Genomic DNA, 19,316 nt, shown 5'->3' with positions numbered 1-19,316 from the left:
GGATGGAAAATTGAAAAGCAGAACTTCAGACTCACTCCTGTGCTACATTGAAGGAAGCAAATGTGGGTGCACTCTGATACAATTGCCAAATCTGCATTTCAGTTTAGTTTCAGTTCAGTTTATTGTCATGTGTACCGAGATACAGTGAAAAGCTTTTGTTGCGTGCTAACTAGTCATCAAAAAGACAATACATGATTATAATCGATCTATTTCCAGTGTATAGATACATAAGGGAATAACGTTTAGTGCAAGGTGAAGCCAGCAAAATCTGATCAAGGATAGTCTGATGGTCACAAAGAGGTAGATAGTAGATCAGCACTGCTCTCTGGTTGTGGTAGGATGATTCAGTTGCCTGATAACAGCTGGGAAGAAACTGTCCCTGAATCTGGTGGTGTGAGTTTTCAAACTCCTTTACCTTTTTCCTAATGGGAGAGAGAAGAGGGAATGCCCAGGGTGCGATTTCTCCAATGTTAATGAGACCGCATTGATGTCAGCAACTGCAATAAACTAGACAAATATAAACTGAGATTAATAAAGTCCAAAAGTCGTAGAGCTATGCAGCATGGATCAAGACCTTAGGCCTAACGTCTCATTGAAACCGAATAATGAAATATTTGGATAGGGTGGGTGTGGGAGAGTCTACGATCACAGGGCACAGCCTCAGGATAATAGGACGTATTTTACAAAATGAGTTGAAGAGGAATTTCTTTAGCCAGAGGGAATTCATACCACAGGTGGCTGCGGAGGACATATTTGGATATTTTTAAAGCATAGATTGATTGATTGGTTCATGATTAGTAAGGATGTCAAAGGCTACGGGGAAAACACAGGAGACCGGAGTCGAGAGGGAAAGGTAGATCAGCCTTGATTGAATGGCGGAGTAGACTAAATGGGCCAAATGGCCTAATTCTGTTCCTATGACTTTTGAACACGTGTGGTCTCATCAATATCTAGATCAGCTGCATCATGATTTCCCAACTTTTGTACTCAATGCCTTTGCTGGGGTGGTAGGGGTTCCCATCTACACTAGTCCCACCTGCCTGCATTTGGCCCAAATCTCTCCAAACCTATCCCATCTATGTACCTGTCCAAATCTATATTACTAAAACTCTGTTCTTGACCGGTTTTGGCGATCTGTGCTGCCATTTCCGAGAGAACGCCGCCACCTACGGCCGTAATTTTTGGCCACCTCGCTCAGAGCCCCCCTCTGCCACATGTGTGCCGAGGATTTTTCCCGTCGATGAAATATGACAGAGATGTTTTTACAAACTTCCCCATGCTCTCTGCTGTCCCCGCTGGCAGCAGGGGGGAGGGAGGGACTATAAAACCCGGTAGTGTCCTGCTTCACTCACTTTCTACCGGACCACGAAGTGAAAGGGTCATGGCTCTCTGAGCTGCAGCTCTACTCCAAGGTGAGTCCCCTCCATGTGCTTTTTCAGACAATTGATATGTAGGTTGTTTACCATGGTCTGAAGTTTCTTGGCATTTTGTTGGAGTTTGCAAATTTGTCTATATTGTCTTTGAAATGAATGTGTATTGAACATGAAATGCATTTGTAAATTTGTCTATCTATATTGTCTTTGAAACGAATGTGTATTGAACATGAAATGCATTTGTAAATTTTTCTATCTTTTTTTTGTTTTTGTTTATTTTATTAGAAGTTAATACAATACAAAACAATACAGTGGCACCTAATTTTAGGTGCCAACTGTGTCATACCGTAATCCATTCTATGTACAACCTCTAGTTTTATGTTATGAGTAGGCAAGACAAGAAAAAGAAAACAATAGAAAGGGGAAAGAGTGGAAAAATAGATGGTAGAGAGTAGAAAAATGTGAAGTGTGGATATAAAAAATAAAAATAAAAAAATAAAATAAAAAAGAAAAGGTGGAAAGTAGAAATAGAAGAAAAGGCCCCTTAAAAGAGAATTTTTCAAATCTATATTCGGAGATGTAGATCTATCCACGTCATGAACTGAAATCAGCAATCCTTATGGTACCGCTGCATCACATGATTCCAAAAAATCGATGAAAGGAGACCAACTCCTTAAGAATTGGTCATATTTATCTATTAGTCGGAGTCTCATTTCTTCAAGGCGTGCTATGTCCATCATATTCCTAATCCACATTTTAACAGTTGGTATGGTTGTATTTTTCCAAAATTTAAGTATCAATTTTTTTCCAATTATTAACCCATAATTAAAAAAAACATTTTGGTCTTTATTTAAATTGGTATCTTCTCCTATTATTCCAAATATAATCCATTCCATTTTGGGTTCTATTCTTGACTTGAAGAGCTTTGTAAATATATCAAATATATCACTCCAAAATTTATTCAACTTTGTACATCCTACAAATGAATGTGTTAAATTAGCGTTTTGAAACAAACATTTATCGCATCTGGGAGAGACGTTTGGATAAAATTTATTCAACCTCGTTTTTGAATAATATAGTCTATGTAATGTAATTTAATAATCTATCTATATTGTCTTTGAAATGATGTGTATTGAACATAAAATGTATTTTTGTAAAGCGTTTGCAAATTTGTTTCTCTTGGGTTTTAAAATGGTTGCAACCGTTTTCAGGTGACTAAAGCATGATGTCTGTATTGTCTTTGAAATGTTCATGGAAAATAAAGGAGATTTGTTGTAACCGTTTTCAGGCGGATAAAGCATGAATAAAGCTTTTTATTTGACCAGAACTGTGTTTAAATTTAAAATTGGCGCTCATTTTGTGATTTTGGCGGTTGCAAGATGGCGTCGATGACGTCATGTCCGGTGATCGGTAAGCTGGAAGCGATGAAGTCATTTCCGGTCGGAGGCAAGATGGCGCTGCCCACAGAGCGCACGCGCTGTTGAAAAATTCTACAGAACTGGTAAGTGTTTGTGTGTTTGTTGCAGCCACAGCGGCACCGCGTTGCAGCCACAGCGGCACTGTGTTGCAGCAGGATTTGAAGATTCGTTTTACACAGTGTATTTTAGTTGTGTGTGTGTTTGTGTATATATATATGTGTGTGTGTCTATATATGTGTATGTGTGTGTATATATATATATGTGTGTGTGTGTGTGAATACGTGTGTGTGTGTGTGTGAATACATGTGTGTGTGTGTGAATATATATGTGTGTGTGTGTGTGTGTGAATGTGTGTGTGAATATGTGTGTTTGTGAATATATGTGTGTGAGTGAATATATGTGTGTGTGAATATGTGTGTGGGTGTGTGTGTGTGTGTGTGTGTGAATATATGTGTGTGTGAATATGTGTGTGGGTGTGTGTGTGAATATGTGTGTGAATAAGTGTGTGTGTGAATATGTGTGTGTGTGAGCTTCAGAGGGGTGAACCCCCGAAAAGCACCTGGACCTGATGGTATACCCGGCCGTGTTCTAAAAACCTGTGCGGACCAACTGCCGGGAGTTTTTACGGACATTTGCAACCTCTCACTTCTGAGGTCTGAGGTCCCCACCTGCTTTAAAAGGGCATCAATTATACCGGTGCCCAAGAAGAGTAAGGTGACGTGCCTCAATGACTATCGACCAGTGACACTAACGCCGGTAGTGATGAAGTGCTTTGAGAGGTTGATCATGGAGCAAATCAACTCCTACATCGACAAAAACCTGGACCTACTGCAGTTCGCATACCGCCACAACAGATCAACGGTGGATGCGATCTCGCTGGCCCTCCACTCCGCACTGGACCACTTGGACAACAAAAACTCATATGTCAGGCTGTTATTCATTGATTACAGCTCGGCATTTAACACAATCATCCCCTCCAAACTGGTTACCAAACTCGCAGAACTGGGTCTCTGCGCATCCCTCTGCAACTGGATCCTCGACTTCCTCGTCCACAGACCACAGTCTGTTCGTATTGGTGGAAATGTGTCAGCCTCAATAACAATCAGCACGGGAGCACCTCAAGGCTGCGTGCTCAGCCCCCTGCTGTACTCACTCTATACCCATGACTGCGTAGCGAACCACAGTGCGAACTCCATCATCAAGTTCGCTGACGACACCACTATTGTGGGGCGTATCACTGATGGGTATGAGTCAGAGTACAGAAGAGAGATCGAGCAACTGTCCATATGGTGCCAGCGCAATAACCTGGCCCTCAACACCAGCAAAACCAAGGAACTGATTGTAGACTTTGGAAGGAGTAGGAGGGGGACCCACAGCCCCATTTATATCAACGGGTCGATGGTTGAAAGGGTCAAGAACTTCAAATTCCTGGGGGTGCACATCTCTGAAGATCTTTCCTGGCCCGAGAACACTAACGCAATTATCAAAAAAGCTCATCAGCGCCTCTACTTCCTGAGAAGATTACGGAGAGTCGGATTGTCAAGGAAGACTCTCTCTAACTTCTACAGGTGCACAGTCGAGAGCATGCTGACCGGTTGCATCGTGGCTTGGTTCGGCAATTTGAGCGCCCTGGAGAGGAAAAGACTACAAAAAGTAGTAAACACTGCCCAGTCCATCATCGGCTCTGACCTTCCTTCCATCGAGGGGATTTATCGCAGTCGCTGCCTCAAAAAGGCTGGCAGTATCATCAAAGACCCACACCATCCTGGCCACACACTCATCTCCCTGCTACCTTCAGGTAGAAGGTACAGGAGCCTGAAGACTGCAACAACCAGGTTCAGGAATAGCTACTTCCCCTCAGCCATCAGGCTATTAAACCTGGCTCGGACAAAACTCTGATTATTAGCAACCACTTTCTGTTATTTGCACTACCAGTTTATTTATTCATGTGTGTATATATTTATATCATGGTATATGGACACATTTATCTGTTTTGTAGTAAATGCCTACTATTTTCTGTGTGCTTAATCAAAGCAAGAATTTCATTGTCCTATACAGGGACACATGACAATAAAGTCACTTGAACTTGAACTTGTGTGTGTGTGTGAATATATATGTGTGTGTGTGAATATATATGCGTGTGTGAATATATGTGTTTGTGTGTGTGTGAATATATATGTGTGTGAATATATATGAACGTGCGTGTGTGCATATATGTGTGTGCGTGTGAATATATATATGTGTGTGTGAATATATATGAATGTGTGTGTGTGTGTGTGAATATATGTGTGTGGATGTGTGTGTGTGTGAATAGGGGGTTGCACGTAAGGTCACAAGGTCATAGGACTTGACGCACGGAACCGCTTAATCCATCTGGAAGACATCCGTCACTTCCGGTATATGTTATTAATGCAAGAAACGCGTACTTTCCTACCTGTTAAAAACAGCCAAAATGTTGAATTTTTGCTCTGAAAAAAACTGTGGAAGTTGGGGTAAGTGTGAAAGACATGTACCCAACATTAGAATTCCAAACGTGAAGCGAAATGAAGGTAAAGAGAAGCGAGAGCTGAAGGGACAACATCAACTAAAGTGCTTGGTAAACATTGGCTGTGCAGATATCGTAATTGAAAATATCGGAATTATCGTGTTTGCTCACTGCATTTCATCAACAGTAAGGCATTATTCGTGTTTTTTCTTGATTCCTTTGGTATCTAAAAATTCTCAGAAGTGATAAATCTGGCTGTAAATTTTTCTTCGGATGAGTTTTCATTTTGTACGTAAAAACCTATTTACCTATAGTAGATAACCTATTTTTTTTTTTTTTTTAATTAAAAAAATACAGCCATATTTATCACTTCTGAAACTTTTTAGATGCCAAAGGAATCAAGAAAAAACTCAAATAATGCTTTAGTGTTGATGAAATGCAGTGAGCAAACGGCCAATGTTCGCTAAGCACTCTGTCTGTTGTCCCTTCAGCTCTCACTTCTATCTACCGTAATTTCTCCTCACTTTTGGAATTCTGGTAGGCTAAATGTCTCACATGCTCATCCCGATTTCCATAATTATTTGCAGCGCAAAAATGGACATTTTCGGCGGGTTTCAACGGACCCACTACGTTCAAATTCAGATTCAACTTTAATTGTCGTTGTCAGTGTACAGTACAGAGACAACGAAATGCGGTTAGCATCTCCCTGGAAGATGGAGTTGGAAACAATGGTAAGTGCCTACCTGCAGTACATCGCGTGTAATCCATTTGGTGTAGCGTAGCAACAGTACGGATCATGGGTTGTGACCCGACTGCCGTGAAACCTCCCTATATGTGTGTGTGTGTGTATGAATATATATGTGCGTGTGTGTGTGAATATATGTGTATGTGTGATTATGTGTGCGTGTGAATGTGTGTGTGCATATGTGTGCGTGTGTGTGAATATGTGTGCGTGTGAATATGTGTATGTGTGTGTGTGCACATGTGTGTCTGAATATGTGTGTGAGTGAATATGTGTGTGTGTGTGAATATGCGAGTGTGTGTATATGTGTGTGTGTGAATATGTGAGTACATGTGTGTGTCTGAATATGTGTGTGAGTGAATATGTGTGTGTGCGAATGTGTGTGTGTGTGTGTGTGTGTGTGCATGATTATGTGTGTGTGTGTGTGTGTGTGTGTGAATATGAGTGTGTGTGCATATGTGTGTGAGTGCATGTGAATATATATGTGTGTGTGTGTGTGTGAAATAATATAGTATTTCGTAGTTCAGAGCTTATTTGTTATGTTTAATAGCGTGGTGGCTGTCAGGAAGAAGCTGTTCCTCAATGTAGATGTTACAGTTTTCAGTTTACAAAAGTCGGACGTGACTCCAGAAGTCGGGCAGGCATCAGTCAGTCCACAAGCTGTGAGAGTCAGTCAGTCCAAAGGCCATGAGTTAATCCCAAGGCAGTGAGTGAGTCCACAGGTCATGAGTAAATCGCTCACTGCCCCCCTCCTCCACTGACATCCCCCACCTCAAGACGCTGCCCTCCGCCATGCTATAGGATGCACCTCCTACTGAAGCCGTCCACATCCCCTGCATGACGACACCCCCCCCCCCCACCCCCCTTCTCATCAGTTCACGACAACCCCCGCCTGAAGCTGCCCTTGGCTGCACGACATTTACCACCCATAGGGCAACGTCTTGAGGTGGGGGATGAGTCTGTGTATGTGTGTGTGATTGAGTCTGTGTGTGCGTGTGAGTGAGTGAGTCCGTGTGTATGAGTCTATGTGTGGGTCTTTGTGTGAATGTGTGTGTCAATGAGTTTGTGTGTGCGTGAATGAGTCTGTGTGTGTGAATATGTGTATGAGAATGTGTGTGAATGTGTGTGCGTGTGAATATGTGTGTGTATGTGTGAATATGTGTGTGTGTGTGAATATGTGTGCGTGTGTATATGTGTGTGTGTGTGTGTGAATATGTGCGTGTGTGTGTGTGAATATGTGCGTGTGTGTACGTGTGTGTGTCTGAATATGTGTGTGAGTGACTGTGTGTGTGTGTATGAATATATTCTCATCAGCTCACGAGGACCCCCGCCTGAAGCTGCGCCCCTCCCTTGGCTGCACCATGTTTACCACCCCCCACCCCACCCTGACAAACCCCACCTCAAAAAAATGTTTTGCACAAAATCTTGTGTTCATTAACAACTGAAATTGTCTTTAGGCTGCTTTTTCAACATCATGTCAGGAAATGTTAGAGGTCAAGGTGATGTGGCTATTGCTGTAGTATCCTCTGGGATAGCAGCTACATTTCTGCCTGGTAGAAGAACTACACATTCTCGATTCAAGATACCCATCCAAGTGGCCGAGGATACATTGTGCAACATCGAGAAGAACTCTAAGACGGCACATTTCACGAGGCAAGTGAAAGTCATTGTTTGGGATGAATGTCCAATGATTAGGAGAGAATGCTTTGAAGTTGTGAACAGAACTCTTCCCGATGTCTTCAGCAACACTAAGCATTTTGGTGCCCCCCTGCCAGAACAGGCCTCAGTGACTGAGCTGCCAGCCTTCAGTGACTGAGCTGCCAGCCCAAAAATCTATTCCGCCCACAAACTCCATACTAGCCCTCTGGAAACCAGTACCTTCAGCCCAACATACTAGCTCAACAGAAATATGAATGGAAATGTCAAAGGTTTCCTGAAGGATGGAACATCGCCCAAGAATGTTGTCATTAATAGCGTGCTTCGTTGAATGATGACTTCTGAGATAAATTCTCAGATTTTCCTTCTTAAAATTTGACCGCTGACTTTCTCTATATTAAAATTGTCTCTTTTTATCAACAGGAAATAGTCATCAAGAGGCAGTGAACAGCAGAACACAACAAGACGCAACAAGACACAAGTAAAAACTTAATAAATCTCATCTTTAAAATTTAAATTGTTCTTATATTTTAAGAGTCATTCACATTTTAAACTTTAATAAAACCTTTTTGCACTTTTAATGCTGTGTTCTTCATCACAATAGAACCTAATAGGCAGGAATGGCTGCTCTGTGGGAGAGCCACTAAGAGTGCATGGGGGGGAGGTTGTTTGGAGATGCACTGAATGTGTGGGTGGGAGGGGAATGGCAAGGAGCAGAGTGGGGGGGGGGGGGTGAAGGTAGGTGGGGTGACTGAGTGAACTGCCAGCGTACCAGGCGTGAGTGACTGCACTGCCAGCCCACGAGCCGTGAGTTAGTGAACTGCCAGCCCACCAGCTGTAAGTGACTGAACTGCCAGCCCAATAATCCATTCAGTCCACCCTCTTCCCCCTTCTCTCTTACAGTCTGTCACCTGTTTTGGGAAGAATTTCTGGCAGTTTCTCAGCCGCCAGCCTGCCAGGTCCGAGTGATTGTACTGCCAGGCCTCAGTGACTGAGCTGCCAGCCCTCAGTGACTGTGCTGCCAGCCCAAAAATCCATTTGGCCCACAAACTCCATACTAGCCCTCTGGAAACCAGTACCTTCGGCCCACAACTCATACTAGCGCAACAGAAAGTGCCCCCCACCCCCCCCCCCACTGGCCAGCAATATTGGAATTGCTGCAGAGGTGGAATATTGTGTAGGGTGTCCAGCCCTCCCGTGTGATGCTGGGACCCAACGGGTCCCACTTAGTCTAGTATTTCTTAAATGTTATGGCAGTACCTGGCTCAACTACCTCCTCTGGCAGCTCGTTCCATATACCTATCACCCTTAGTGTAAAAAAAGTTGCTATTGAATATTTCCCCCTTCACCTTAAACTTGTGGTCCTCGGATTTTTATTCCCCCTACTCTGGCTAAAAGACTATGCATTTACCCTATCTATTCCTCCCATGCACCTCTATAAGATCATTCCTCACCCTCCTGTGCTCCAAAGAATAAAGTCCTAGCCTGTGCAATCACTCTCCATAGCCCCGGCCCTTGTGGCCTGACAACATCCTCTGAAGAAGGGCCTCGACTGAAAACATCACCCATTGTTTCTCTCCAGAGATTCCGCCTGTCCCGCTGAGTTACTCCAGCATTTTGTGTCCATCCTCATAAAACTTATTCAATGCTCTGACTGTCGAAGGCCGATGTGCCAAAAGCCTTTTTGACCACCCCATCTACCTGCAATGTCACTTTCAAGGAACTAGGTACCTGCACTGCTAGATCCCGCTGCTCTGCAACACTTCCCAGAGCCCTGCCATTCTCTGTGTAGGACTTCTCAAATACAACACCTCAAACCTATCTGTATTAAATTCCATTAACCATTCCACCTGCCAAAACCATGGAGATCCTGCTGTTATTTTTGCCAACCATCTTCGCTATCGACAACACCACCTACTTTAGTGTCATCTGCAAACTTAAGGACCTGTCCCACCAGCATGCGATTGCATGCATCTAGCGCGACCAAACGGAAGCGGAGTTCGCGCTAAGTTCGTGGTAAGTCCGCGCTAAGTTCGCGTAAAGTTCGCGCAAGACGTAATTTACGTCAAACTCACCAATCAGCTGGGCAGGAGGCGGGCCGACTGAATTTGGACGTCGCACGGCGTCGGGCGGTGACATCATCGCGCAACGCCACGCGCTAGGCGTACGCATCAAGACGCTGTGTACGCCGTCGAGACGCTGCGTACGCCCTCAATGCGCCTGCGGACCAACCGCGGGATTTTCGGACAGTGCAAGATTTTTGGAGCCCCGCGCGTTGTCGGGACCAGCCCCGCACAACTCCATACGCTTCCGCTGATCGAAGTGGGACCGGCCCCGCGAGGCCATACGCCTCAAGCGACCAAGTTTGGTCGCGCTAGACGCATGCAATCGCATGCAGGTTTGGACAGGCCCTTAACTAATCATGCCTTGTACATTCTCATGCAAATCATTGTAACAGATGTCAAACAGCAACAGACATCAAACAGTATGGACCCAGCACCATACCAAAGCGGACCAGTCCAAAAATTAATCTTCCACCATTACCCTCTGCTTCCTTCCACAAAACCAAATTGCAATCAAGTCGGCTACCTCTCCCTGTATCCCAAGCGATCTAACTTTCCAGAGCAGCTTACCATGCGGAACTTTGTCAAATGCCTTGATGAAGTCCATATTTACGTCTACCTATTGATCATAACTTCAAAAAACTCAGATCTGTGGGACATGATCTCCCACGTACAAAACCATGCAGACTATCCGTAATGAACTTCTGTCCATCTAAATGCATGTATATCCTATCCCTCAGAATACTCACTGGTAACTTCCCGACCTTCCAAACCATGTAGGATATTGTCAAAGGCCATGCCAAAGTCCACATAGACAATGTTCACTATCTTCCCTTTACCAATCCTCTTGGTGACATTTTCAACAAGCTCTATCAGATTCATGGGACACAATATCACACACAAAAGCAAAATGTGGTATTTTAGATTACAAAACCCATTAGACCCTGTACAGTGGAGGGTGGGGAAAAAATGTGCACCTATACTGATAAAGGAAGATTGGCAATCCTCAGGCCTGTAACTTCAATTCCCAACATTGCAATTTAAAATTTTGAATTTTATAATAGAACTAGATAGACAGGTATCGGCTAAAGTGATACTTAATAAGAACAGAATCAAAGTTAAGCAGCATGGAATTCACTACCAAATCTCCCCGTCAGGTTGCCACTCCCATTGAAATGCCATTTTGCTGACACCTGCCCTGACAGCCCTGCATAGTTGAGGATGCCATCCAGTCCATCATGTAAATTAGCCCCCTCTCCTCCTCCCACGTACCCCCTTGCCCCTGCCCCCTCCCAATCGACTCATCCACACGTCACGCTGCTTTGAGAAAGCAGCCAACATAATCAAGGATCTCTTACACCCCAGTCATTCCCACTTCTTCATTCCCATCAGGAAGAAGATGCAAAAGCTTGAAAGCACATACCACTGGATTCAGGAACAGTTTCTTCCATGCTGTTATCAGACATTTGAACGTTCTTTTCATAAGCCAAAGGTATAGTTCAGATCTCTCGCTGGAGCTTTCTTATTTGTACTTTCTGTAAGTCTATATTCTGCACGATCTTCATTCTTCTCATTGCACTTGGATTTGTGTATGGTTTGATTGTTTTATTTGCTATCCTGTCAAATCCTATCATACAACGTTTTTCTACTGCATCTTGGTACAGAGCAAACCAACCTAACAGTACTAATAACTCGATCACACAAATCCCCTGTAGTGCCTTACCATCATTGAAAGTTGCAGCACAAATGTCATATTATATTGTAGGCAAATAGAAATGTATGAATATTTGTCATTAAGTACAGAATGCAGGCTTACCATTTCTCTCTTTATGTTCCCTGTGCCGGAAAAAGTGAATGATATCCTTGGGGTTAGCCACTCGATCAACAAATCTCTGGCTAAATCGAAGAGTATTGAAGGGTTCAAATCCACCACTGTAATCTACCTAAACCACATCAAGACAAGGAAGTGAAACTCAGCACAATTTATTTTTCATTATCTGCTTGGAGCATTTTTGCAATTATGCAGTGCTTTTTATTACCCAAAGACGTCAAAAAACATTTTGTTCCAAAAGCTAACTTAAGTATAATCACTGATGAAATGCAGGAAAATACTGACTTGATTAATTTACCTAATGTGTATAAAATTAATCCTTTGTTTTCCGACAAGATGTAGTTTCTGATGCCATTATTCCCCTTAATCTTATTTAACAAAAAATGTCAAGGGAGTAGACCTTACAAGCCTACTCTGCCAATCAATAAGATGATAGCTAATTGATTGGCAGAGTAACCTGTTATCAAGATCCACTGATCTATGAAAGGTGTTCAAATTCATCTCCAATTTATCAATATAAAAGTATTAATGAAGAACTTCTTCACATCACATCTAGTTTTGGACTTTGTTAACTTGTACTTATATCTGCTGCTCTGTAACTTCTCCAGCTCAACTTCTCAATCTCAACACTTCTCCATCTCTCCATCTGAACAAATAAATTGACCCATTCAAATCCATTTGGTTTTTCTTTCCCCCAAAAAATGACCTTGGGCAAATTTACTGAAAGCTTATGAACCCTCACTCAAGTTAATAGCCCCAACTCCCTTATCCTGGTAACCGAGTGTTCTTAAACTGGTTGTCCATCCTCTGAGCCTTTACCAGGATTTCTATGTTTCTCATTAAAACAGAATTTGAAATTAGACCTGATCGATATCTATAAAACATACCTTGTTATTCAATCTCAAATCAAATCACATTTCAAAAGCATCCCCTTCCACACCACACTGGATTTCTTTCATAAAAGCTGTACAAAACTTTAATAACACACAAACTCCAACGCCTAGACTTTTTTCCCCATAGCAGCTTTGAACTATTGCATGTTGTGCAATTCATTGGGATATCTTTTCTGCTCAAAATTTTACCAAGCTGGAAGAATCCACTGGCACTTCAGTTCTTTGGAATTAGCTGTGTTTTAAATGTGTATTTTGAATAACAGGAAATCATAAATGCAAACTAACCCTCAGTCTTATGAGAGGCTTTTCAGGCTGTTGTGGATTTCCAATGCGTTCACTTTCGGCAACATCCAATAGACCTTCCACCTAAAAGATAAATACAAATATACTGAGAACATGAATACTGATTATTGTTCTAAATTAATATAGGATTCAGATTAAGAAACGTCTAACCATTGTCACCATCTTAACCTTAATCTTCAACTATTCACCATGAAAACCTAACCACCTACCCTCAATATTCAGTGCTATTACCATCACCAGCAACCATTTCCCAATCAAAGACTCAACTGGATTTTCCACATAAATACCCATGGCAAGACAGGCTGAGTATATTGCGTCTCTTGGCACCCCAAGAACTTTTCACCACTTGTATGGGATCTGTCAGGAGCATAGTATCCATTTGCTCAGATGGGTGCTGGGCTGACAGCACTCCAAAAGCTCCATCTAAAGGATTTACATGAGTCGCTGCCTCAAAAAGACAGTCAGCATCATCAAAGACCCACACCACCCTGGCCACACACTCATTTCACCCCTGCCATCGGGAAGAGGGTACAGGAGCCTGAAAACTGTAACGTCCAGGTTCAGGAACAGATTCTTCCCTACAGCCATCAGGCTATTACACACCGCAACCTCCAATACACAGACTTTGGACCATTAGTTTTGTGTTTTTGCACTATTATTGTTTGTTTGTTTTTTATGTGTAAGTATGTGTATGCATGTGTGTGTGCGTGTGCGCGTGTGTGTGTGTGTGTATGCAAGTGTGTGAGTGTATGCATGTGTGTGAGTGTGTATATGCATGTGGGTGTGTGTGCGCGTGTGTGCATATGTGTGTGTGCATATGAGCACACTGAGTTTTTTTTCCTCTTGTTTATTTTATTGTTTACAATGTGGTATGTTAACATATTCTGTTGTGCGGCTGCAAGTAAGAATGTCATTGTTCTATCTGGGGCATATGATAATAAAACACTCTTGCCTTGACACTATACAGGTGAAAGTAGCCAGATTGATTGGCACCTCTACCCAAATTCTTTAAGCAGAGAAACCTGCAAGTCCACAAGTTCAACTCACAAACATAACATTTGTGATTTTTCTGGAGATAGCTTACTAATTCTTCCAGCTACTTTATGATGAATTGGTCGAATACATTTTTTTCTCCCCATATTAAGAATTTTGATAAATCTTTTTTCCCTCATGACAGAACGATCACTGAGAAAATAACAGCTTTATCTACGTTAAAAAGCAAATGATAGACACAAAAAGCTGGAGTAACTCAGCGGGTCAGGCAGCATCTCTGGAGAAAAGGAATACCTGACGTTTCGGGTTGAGACCCTTCAACCTGATTTCAGTGCGAATAAATGTTTAGAGTAGCAGAATTAACAGGCAAATGGTGAAAGTGAGATTATGAAAAGAACTGTGATTGAAGTTAATTAAATGTTTGAGCAATAAAAGGCAATAACAAACGACCAGTATCCAAACCTGATAGAATGTATCTGTTACAATAGATTGTCTAACTCAAAATGATTGACAACAATGGAGTCATCAATGGAATTATTCTTATTTCTCTTGCCAGTCAGAAAAACAAGTAAGTTCTGGGCATTGTTGAAATATTTCCAAAACAAAAAGGTATGCAGTTGCAGTAAAAAATCTCCCTCCAATTTACCCGGAGCACCTAATCTTGGCTATGATTAGCAACAATTTCTAATGAATGGTAAGACCAAATGACTTACACTACATTGCATTGACCTACCTGCTCAACACAGAAGGCCTCTATTTTCTGTGTGACTTTGGGGTGATCTTGGTTAAATATATCAGGGTGATCTCCAAGAACAACATCTTCAATAAAGAACTGGCGAATTGTTTTCAAAGGAATTTTCTGCATATTCATTTTCTTTCCTTTGATTCGCAACAGTCCAATGTGTCTAAGTGAGAGGAATAAACTATCAGAAATATATATGTTCATAAATAACAACAATTTTAATGATGTCCAAATGTAAGTGCATGTAAAAGACACCCGATGACTGTGTATAATTGAGCACTGCTCAGATGGAGTTCGGCATTAATATTAGAAATAATTATACAAACCATGCTGCTGTTATGGATAACAATTATTTAGCACAGTGGGACTATGACTTTTGCAGCCAAATTCTATGGATAACTAAACTTTGTGCTACTAATTCAGATTCAGATCCGGTTTTAATTTTGGGCAAGCTTTATTTGTAGAATATGGAAAACTTTACAATATCTAAGAAAAATATTTTTCAACCAATTGGTGGATCCATTAATATAAAACAGAGATAATGAAATGGAATAAGGAATTTAAAAAAAAGATTTCCCCTCTAATACTAAGCTCAGGTATCCCACAAGTAACTATTGCATGTTACTCACGTCGCAGCGGCCTCTGCAGTCCGTCTGTCTTTTTATTATTTTCTGTCTCGTTTTAATGTAGTTTTTATTTTATTTTTTGACAGGGTATGTGTATGGGGGGCGGGAGGTGGGGGGGGAAACTTTAAAAATCTTTCCCTGCACGGGAGACCCGACCTTTTCTTTGTCGGGTCTCCGTTGTCGTTGGGGCTGCAACGTGGAGCGGCCTCCAACAGGAACGACCTGGGGCTCCAGTCGCGGAGCTGCGGACCTACTCACCATCGCGGAGCTGGCCGAGTTCGGAGCGGGTGGAGCTGTGGTGGCGCTCGGCTGCGACCCGACCCCCGGAAATTTGGAGGCTCCAACCGCAGGTCTGGCAGACGGGAACACCGGGAGCCCGCGGGTCTCTGCTGGGAGACCGCTTTTCGGGGCTTCTGCAACGGCGACTTCTCCCGCCCGAGTTGCGGGGTTGAAGATTACCTGGAGCGGGGCCTTACATCACCGCCCCGCGCGGTTTGGAATGGCCGCGGGACTTTGCTAGCGCCCGCCGGGGGCTCCAACACCAAGACCCGGAGTGCGGCCTTGCATCACCCGGCGTGGCTTTAATGGCCGCGGGACAATTACCATCGTCCGCCAGGGGCTTTGACTCTGACATCGGGGGGGGGGGGGGGGGGGGGGGGGGAAGGGGAGTGCAGGGGAGAGATACGTTTTTGCCTTCCATCACAGCGAGGAGGAAATGCGCTGTGATGGATGTCTGTGTAAATTGTGTTGTGTCTTGGGTCTTTTTCTTTTTGTATGTATGACTGCAGAAACAACATTTCATTTGGACCGCAACGAGGTTCAAATGACAAATAAATTTGTATTGTATTGTATTAAGTAACTTTCTTGACTGTGAATGGAGAAAAAGTGCAACATTTCCATTGGTTCCAGAGAACTTTCATTCACGGCCAAAGTTAAAGCAGAATTTTAGGGATGGCATGGAGAACCTCTAGCCCATGCACCAGGAACACCTGTGCATAAATATTGGAGGGAGATTTCAAACTACCCATCCATCGGCCTTGTCATTCTCTGTCTGCCGCACCCGTGCAAGAATTTACAGTTTCAAACTGATCTAATCTGTCACCTCAGAATCCACCTAATTTTGTCTGCTTTGCTAAATAATACAATAATTAGCTTTTAACTGGTAAAATATTAATATCTAAGTATGCCAAAAAGACAGATTAACGAGGACATACAAATGTCATCATTTCTGTGAGATTCCTTCAACGGTGCCAAATCATTATTTCAGTACAAGTCCTATAGGAGGTCAAGGCAATTACTTGAAACTCCTTGTGGCAATCAGGGATGGGCCATAAAAATAACAATTCCAAGTCAAACTTTTAAAAACAGAAGATGCACCTATTAACTCGTCAACCTGTGCTAAAAGTGCTATAGCAAGCAAAAACAAAATACACACTTTTTTACAGCTTCTCCAGGAGAAAGAGAAGTGACAACAGAGCTTCCAGGCTGTGAAACATAGAACAGCTGCTGTTCATTTCTTGCGGGTGCTATTTTACACTCATGTTCATGTCCCCAAATGACAAGATCAAGAAAATCATCCAGAAATTGTTCTGGAATGTAATTGGTGGCTCCGTGCTTGCTCCTGTTTGAGAAACACATAATTACTGAATTAGATTATATACAGTTATAGAAATATTTCCAAACACAATGCTAATCTTGAATGAAACTTTAAATTATTATCTCACTTCTCTAGAACCATAGGAAATAATTACTGATACAAGTAAAACAATTAAGCAGCTTTAAATTGAACAAATAACTGGCTTATGAGATCGTCCCCAATACAGAATTCAAAGTCACTTTACTATGACCTTCGTCTTGAAGACAATTCCATCATAAAGGTAGATCATGAAAATTATTTGCATTCCCTTTCAAAATATTTGGCACGCTCTATATTAACCAATACCACACATCTCCACACCTTATAACCATATAACAATTACAGCACGGAAACAGGCCATCTCGACCCTTCTAGTCCGTGCCGAACACGTATTCTCCCCTAGTCCCATATACCTGTGCTCAGACCATAACCCTCCATTCCTTTCCCGTCCATATAACTATCCAATTTATTTTAAAATGATAAAAACGAACCTGCCTCCACCACCTTCACTGGAAGCTCATTCCACACAGCCACCACTCTCTGAGTAAAGAAGTTCCCCCTCATGTTACCCCTAAACTTCAGTCCCTTAATTCTCAAGTCATGTCCCCTTGTTTGAATCTTCCCTACTCAGTGGGAAAAGCTTATCCACGTCAACTCTGTCTATCCCTCTCATCATTTTAAAGACTTCTATCAAGTCCCCCCTTAACCTTCTGCGCTCCAAAGAATAAAGCCCTAACTTGTTCAACCTTTCTCTGTAACTTAGTTGCTGAAACCCAGGCAACATTCTAGTAAATCTCCTCTGTACTCTCTCTATTTGCCCATGTCAAGCCACCCGAAGATTTTCTATAAGTAAATAATTATGTAAACAATGGCTCAGAGAATTAAATTCTTAGCAATACTTTGTAGATTATTACAGATATAGAAATAATGCAGGAATTGAATGTCCTTTTGTTGATAATTTACAGAAGATCTCAACAAGAGCAGTATTTGGGATTTTACTCTGCACTTGAATGTATTTTCATTTAAAGGAAAAATTGTATTGGCATAGTGGTAGTTGCTGCCTTACAGCGCTGGAGACGTGGGTTCGATCCCAACTACGGATGATGTCTGTACGGAGTTTGTACGTTCTCCCCATGACCGCGTGAGTTTTCTCTGAGATCTTCAGTCTCCTCCCACACTCCAAAGTCGTACAGATATGTACGTAAATTGGCTTTGTGTAAGTGTAAATTGCCTCTAATGTGTGTAGGATAGTGTTAATGTGCGGGGATCGCCAGTCGGTGCGGCCTCAGTGGGCCAAAGGGCCTGTTTCTGCGCTCTAGACAAAACTAAATCTGCATATAAATGTTATGAATTCAATCATTCTGGACTAAACTAAACTAAAATTACATATAAATGTTATGAATTCAATCATTCTGGTAGTAGGAATTAAGGCATTGACTATTTTTTAAATGGGGAGAGGATTCAGAACTCAGGGGTGCAAGGGTCCTTGGGTGTGCTGGTGCAGGTTTCCCAAAAAGTTCATTTGCAAGTTGAACCGGTAGTACGGAAGTCAAAGGCATTTAATTCAAGAACAGTAATATATAAAAACAGGGATGTAATGCTGAGGCTTGACAAGGCACTGGTCAGACCGTATTTGTGATTTCATTCTCTGAGTCATCGTTTACATGAATGTTTACTTGTAAAAAATCTTCAGGTGGCTTGACATGGGCAAGGTGTGTGGTCTGACCGCAGGTGTGGAGATCGCATCAGTATTGTGAGCAGTTTTGGGCCCCATATCTGAGGAAGGGTGTGCTGGTGCTGGAGAGGGTCCAGAGGAGATTTACGAGAATGATCCCCGGGATGACTGGGTTAACATATCATGAGCGTTTGGTGGCACTGGGCCTGTACTTGCTGCAGTTTAGAAGGATGAGGGGACACCTCATTGAAACTTACTGAATAGTGAAAGGTCTGGACAGAGCAGATGTGGAGAGAATGTTTCCATGTGGAAGAGTCTAGAACCAAAGGGCATAGCCTCAGAATAAAAGATTGTACCTTTAGAAAGAAAATGAGGAGGAATTTCTTTAGTCAGAGGTTGGTGAATCTGTGGTATTAATTGCCATAGAAGGCTGTGGAGGCCGTCGTCAGGTATTTTGTAAGGTGGAAATTGACAGATACTTGATTGGCAAGGGTGTCAAGGGTTATGGGCAGAAGGCAGGAGAGTGGGGTCGAGAGGAAACAATAGATTAGCTACAATTGAAAGGCAGAGCAGACTCGATGGGCCGAGTGGCCTACTTCTGCTCCTCTAACTTATGAACTATGAAATGTTATTTTCCACCAAATCATAAAATGATTGTTTCTTGCCTATTTTGATGAATGACAAACATGTTAAACCAGCTGTCTTCCTCTTCCTTTGGCCTCAGCATTGTTACTTGTTTATTTACAAACATTCGATAGAGACGTTCATCCGGAATGGATCCTATGAATTATTAAATCAAATAAAGCATTTCACCAAATTACCAACAAAATTCCATGTTTAACTAGGGTATTTTACTAAAGCACAAGTCTCAAAATGTTAA

The 19,316-nt window shown here is 42.3% G+C and overlaps 1 protein-coding gene across 3 annotated transcripts in view; it reads right to left on the bottom strand.

The window, feature by feature from the left end:
• The window catches only part of mre11 (MRE11 homolog, double strand break repair nuclease), a 78,620-nt gene that overhangs the window by 41,052 nt on the left and 18,252 nt on the right, over positions 1 to 19,316 (bottom strand). For all 3 annotated transcript variants that reach the window (XM_033022405.1, XM_033022407.1, XM_033022406.1), the window contains exons 6-10: positions 19,102 to 19,216; positions 16,561 to 16,746; positions 14,491 to 14,662; positions 12,747 to 12,827; positions 11,554 to 11,680 (exon numbers count right to left, since the gene is read on the bottom strand). In XM_033022405.1, the coding sequence (XP_032878296.1) occupies positions 11,554 to 11,680; positions 12,747 to 12,827; positions 14,491 to 14,662; positions 16,561 to 16,746; positions 19,102 to 19,216 (681 nt within the window). The remainder of the gene's footprint in view (positions 1 to 11,553; positions 11,681 to 12,746; positions 12,828 to 14,490; positions 14,663 to 16,560; positions 16,747 to 19,101; positions 19,217 to 19,316) is intronic.

This window comes from Amblyraja radiata, chromosome 6 (genome assembly GCF_010909765.2).
Source record: "Amblyraja radiata isolate CabotCenter1 chromosome 6, sAmbRad1.1.pri, whole genome shotgun sequence".
Classification (NCBI taxonomy): Eukaryota; Metazoa; Chordata; class Chondrichthyes; order Rajiformes; family Rajidae; genus Amblyraja; species Amblyraja radiata.
This window is presented reverse-complemented; position numbering and strand designations above follow the sequence as displayed.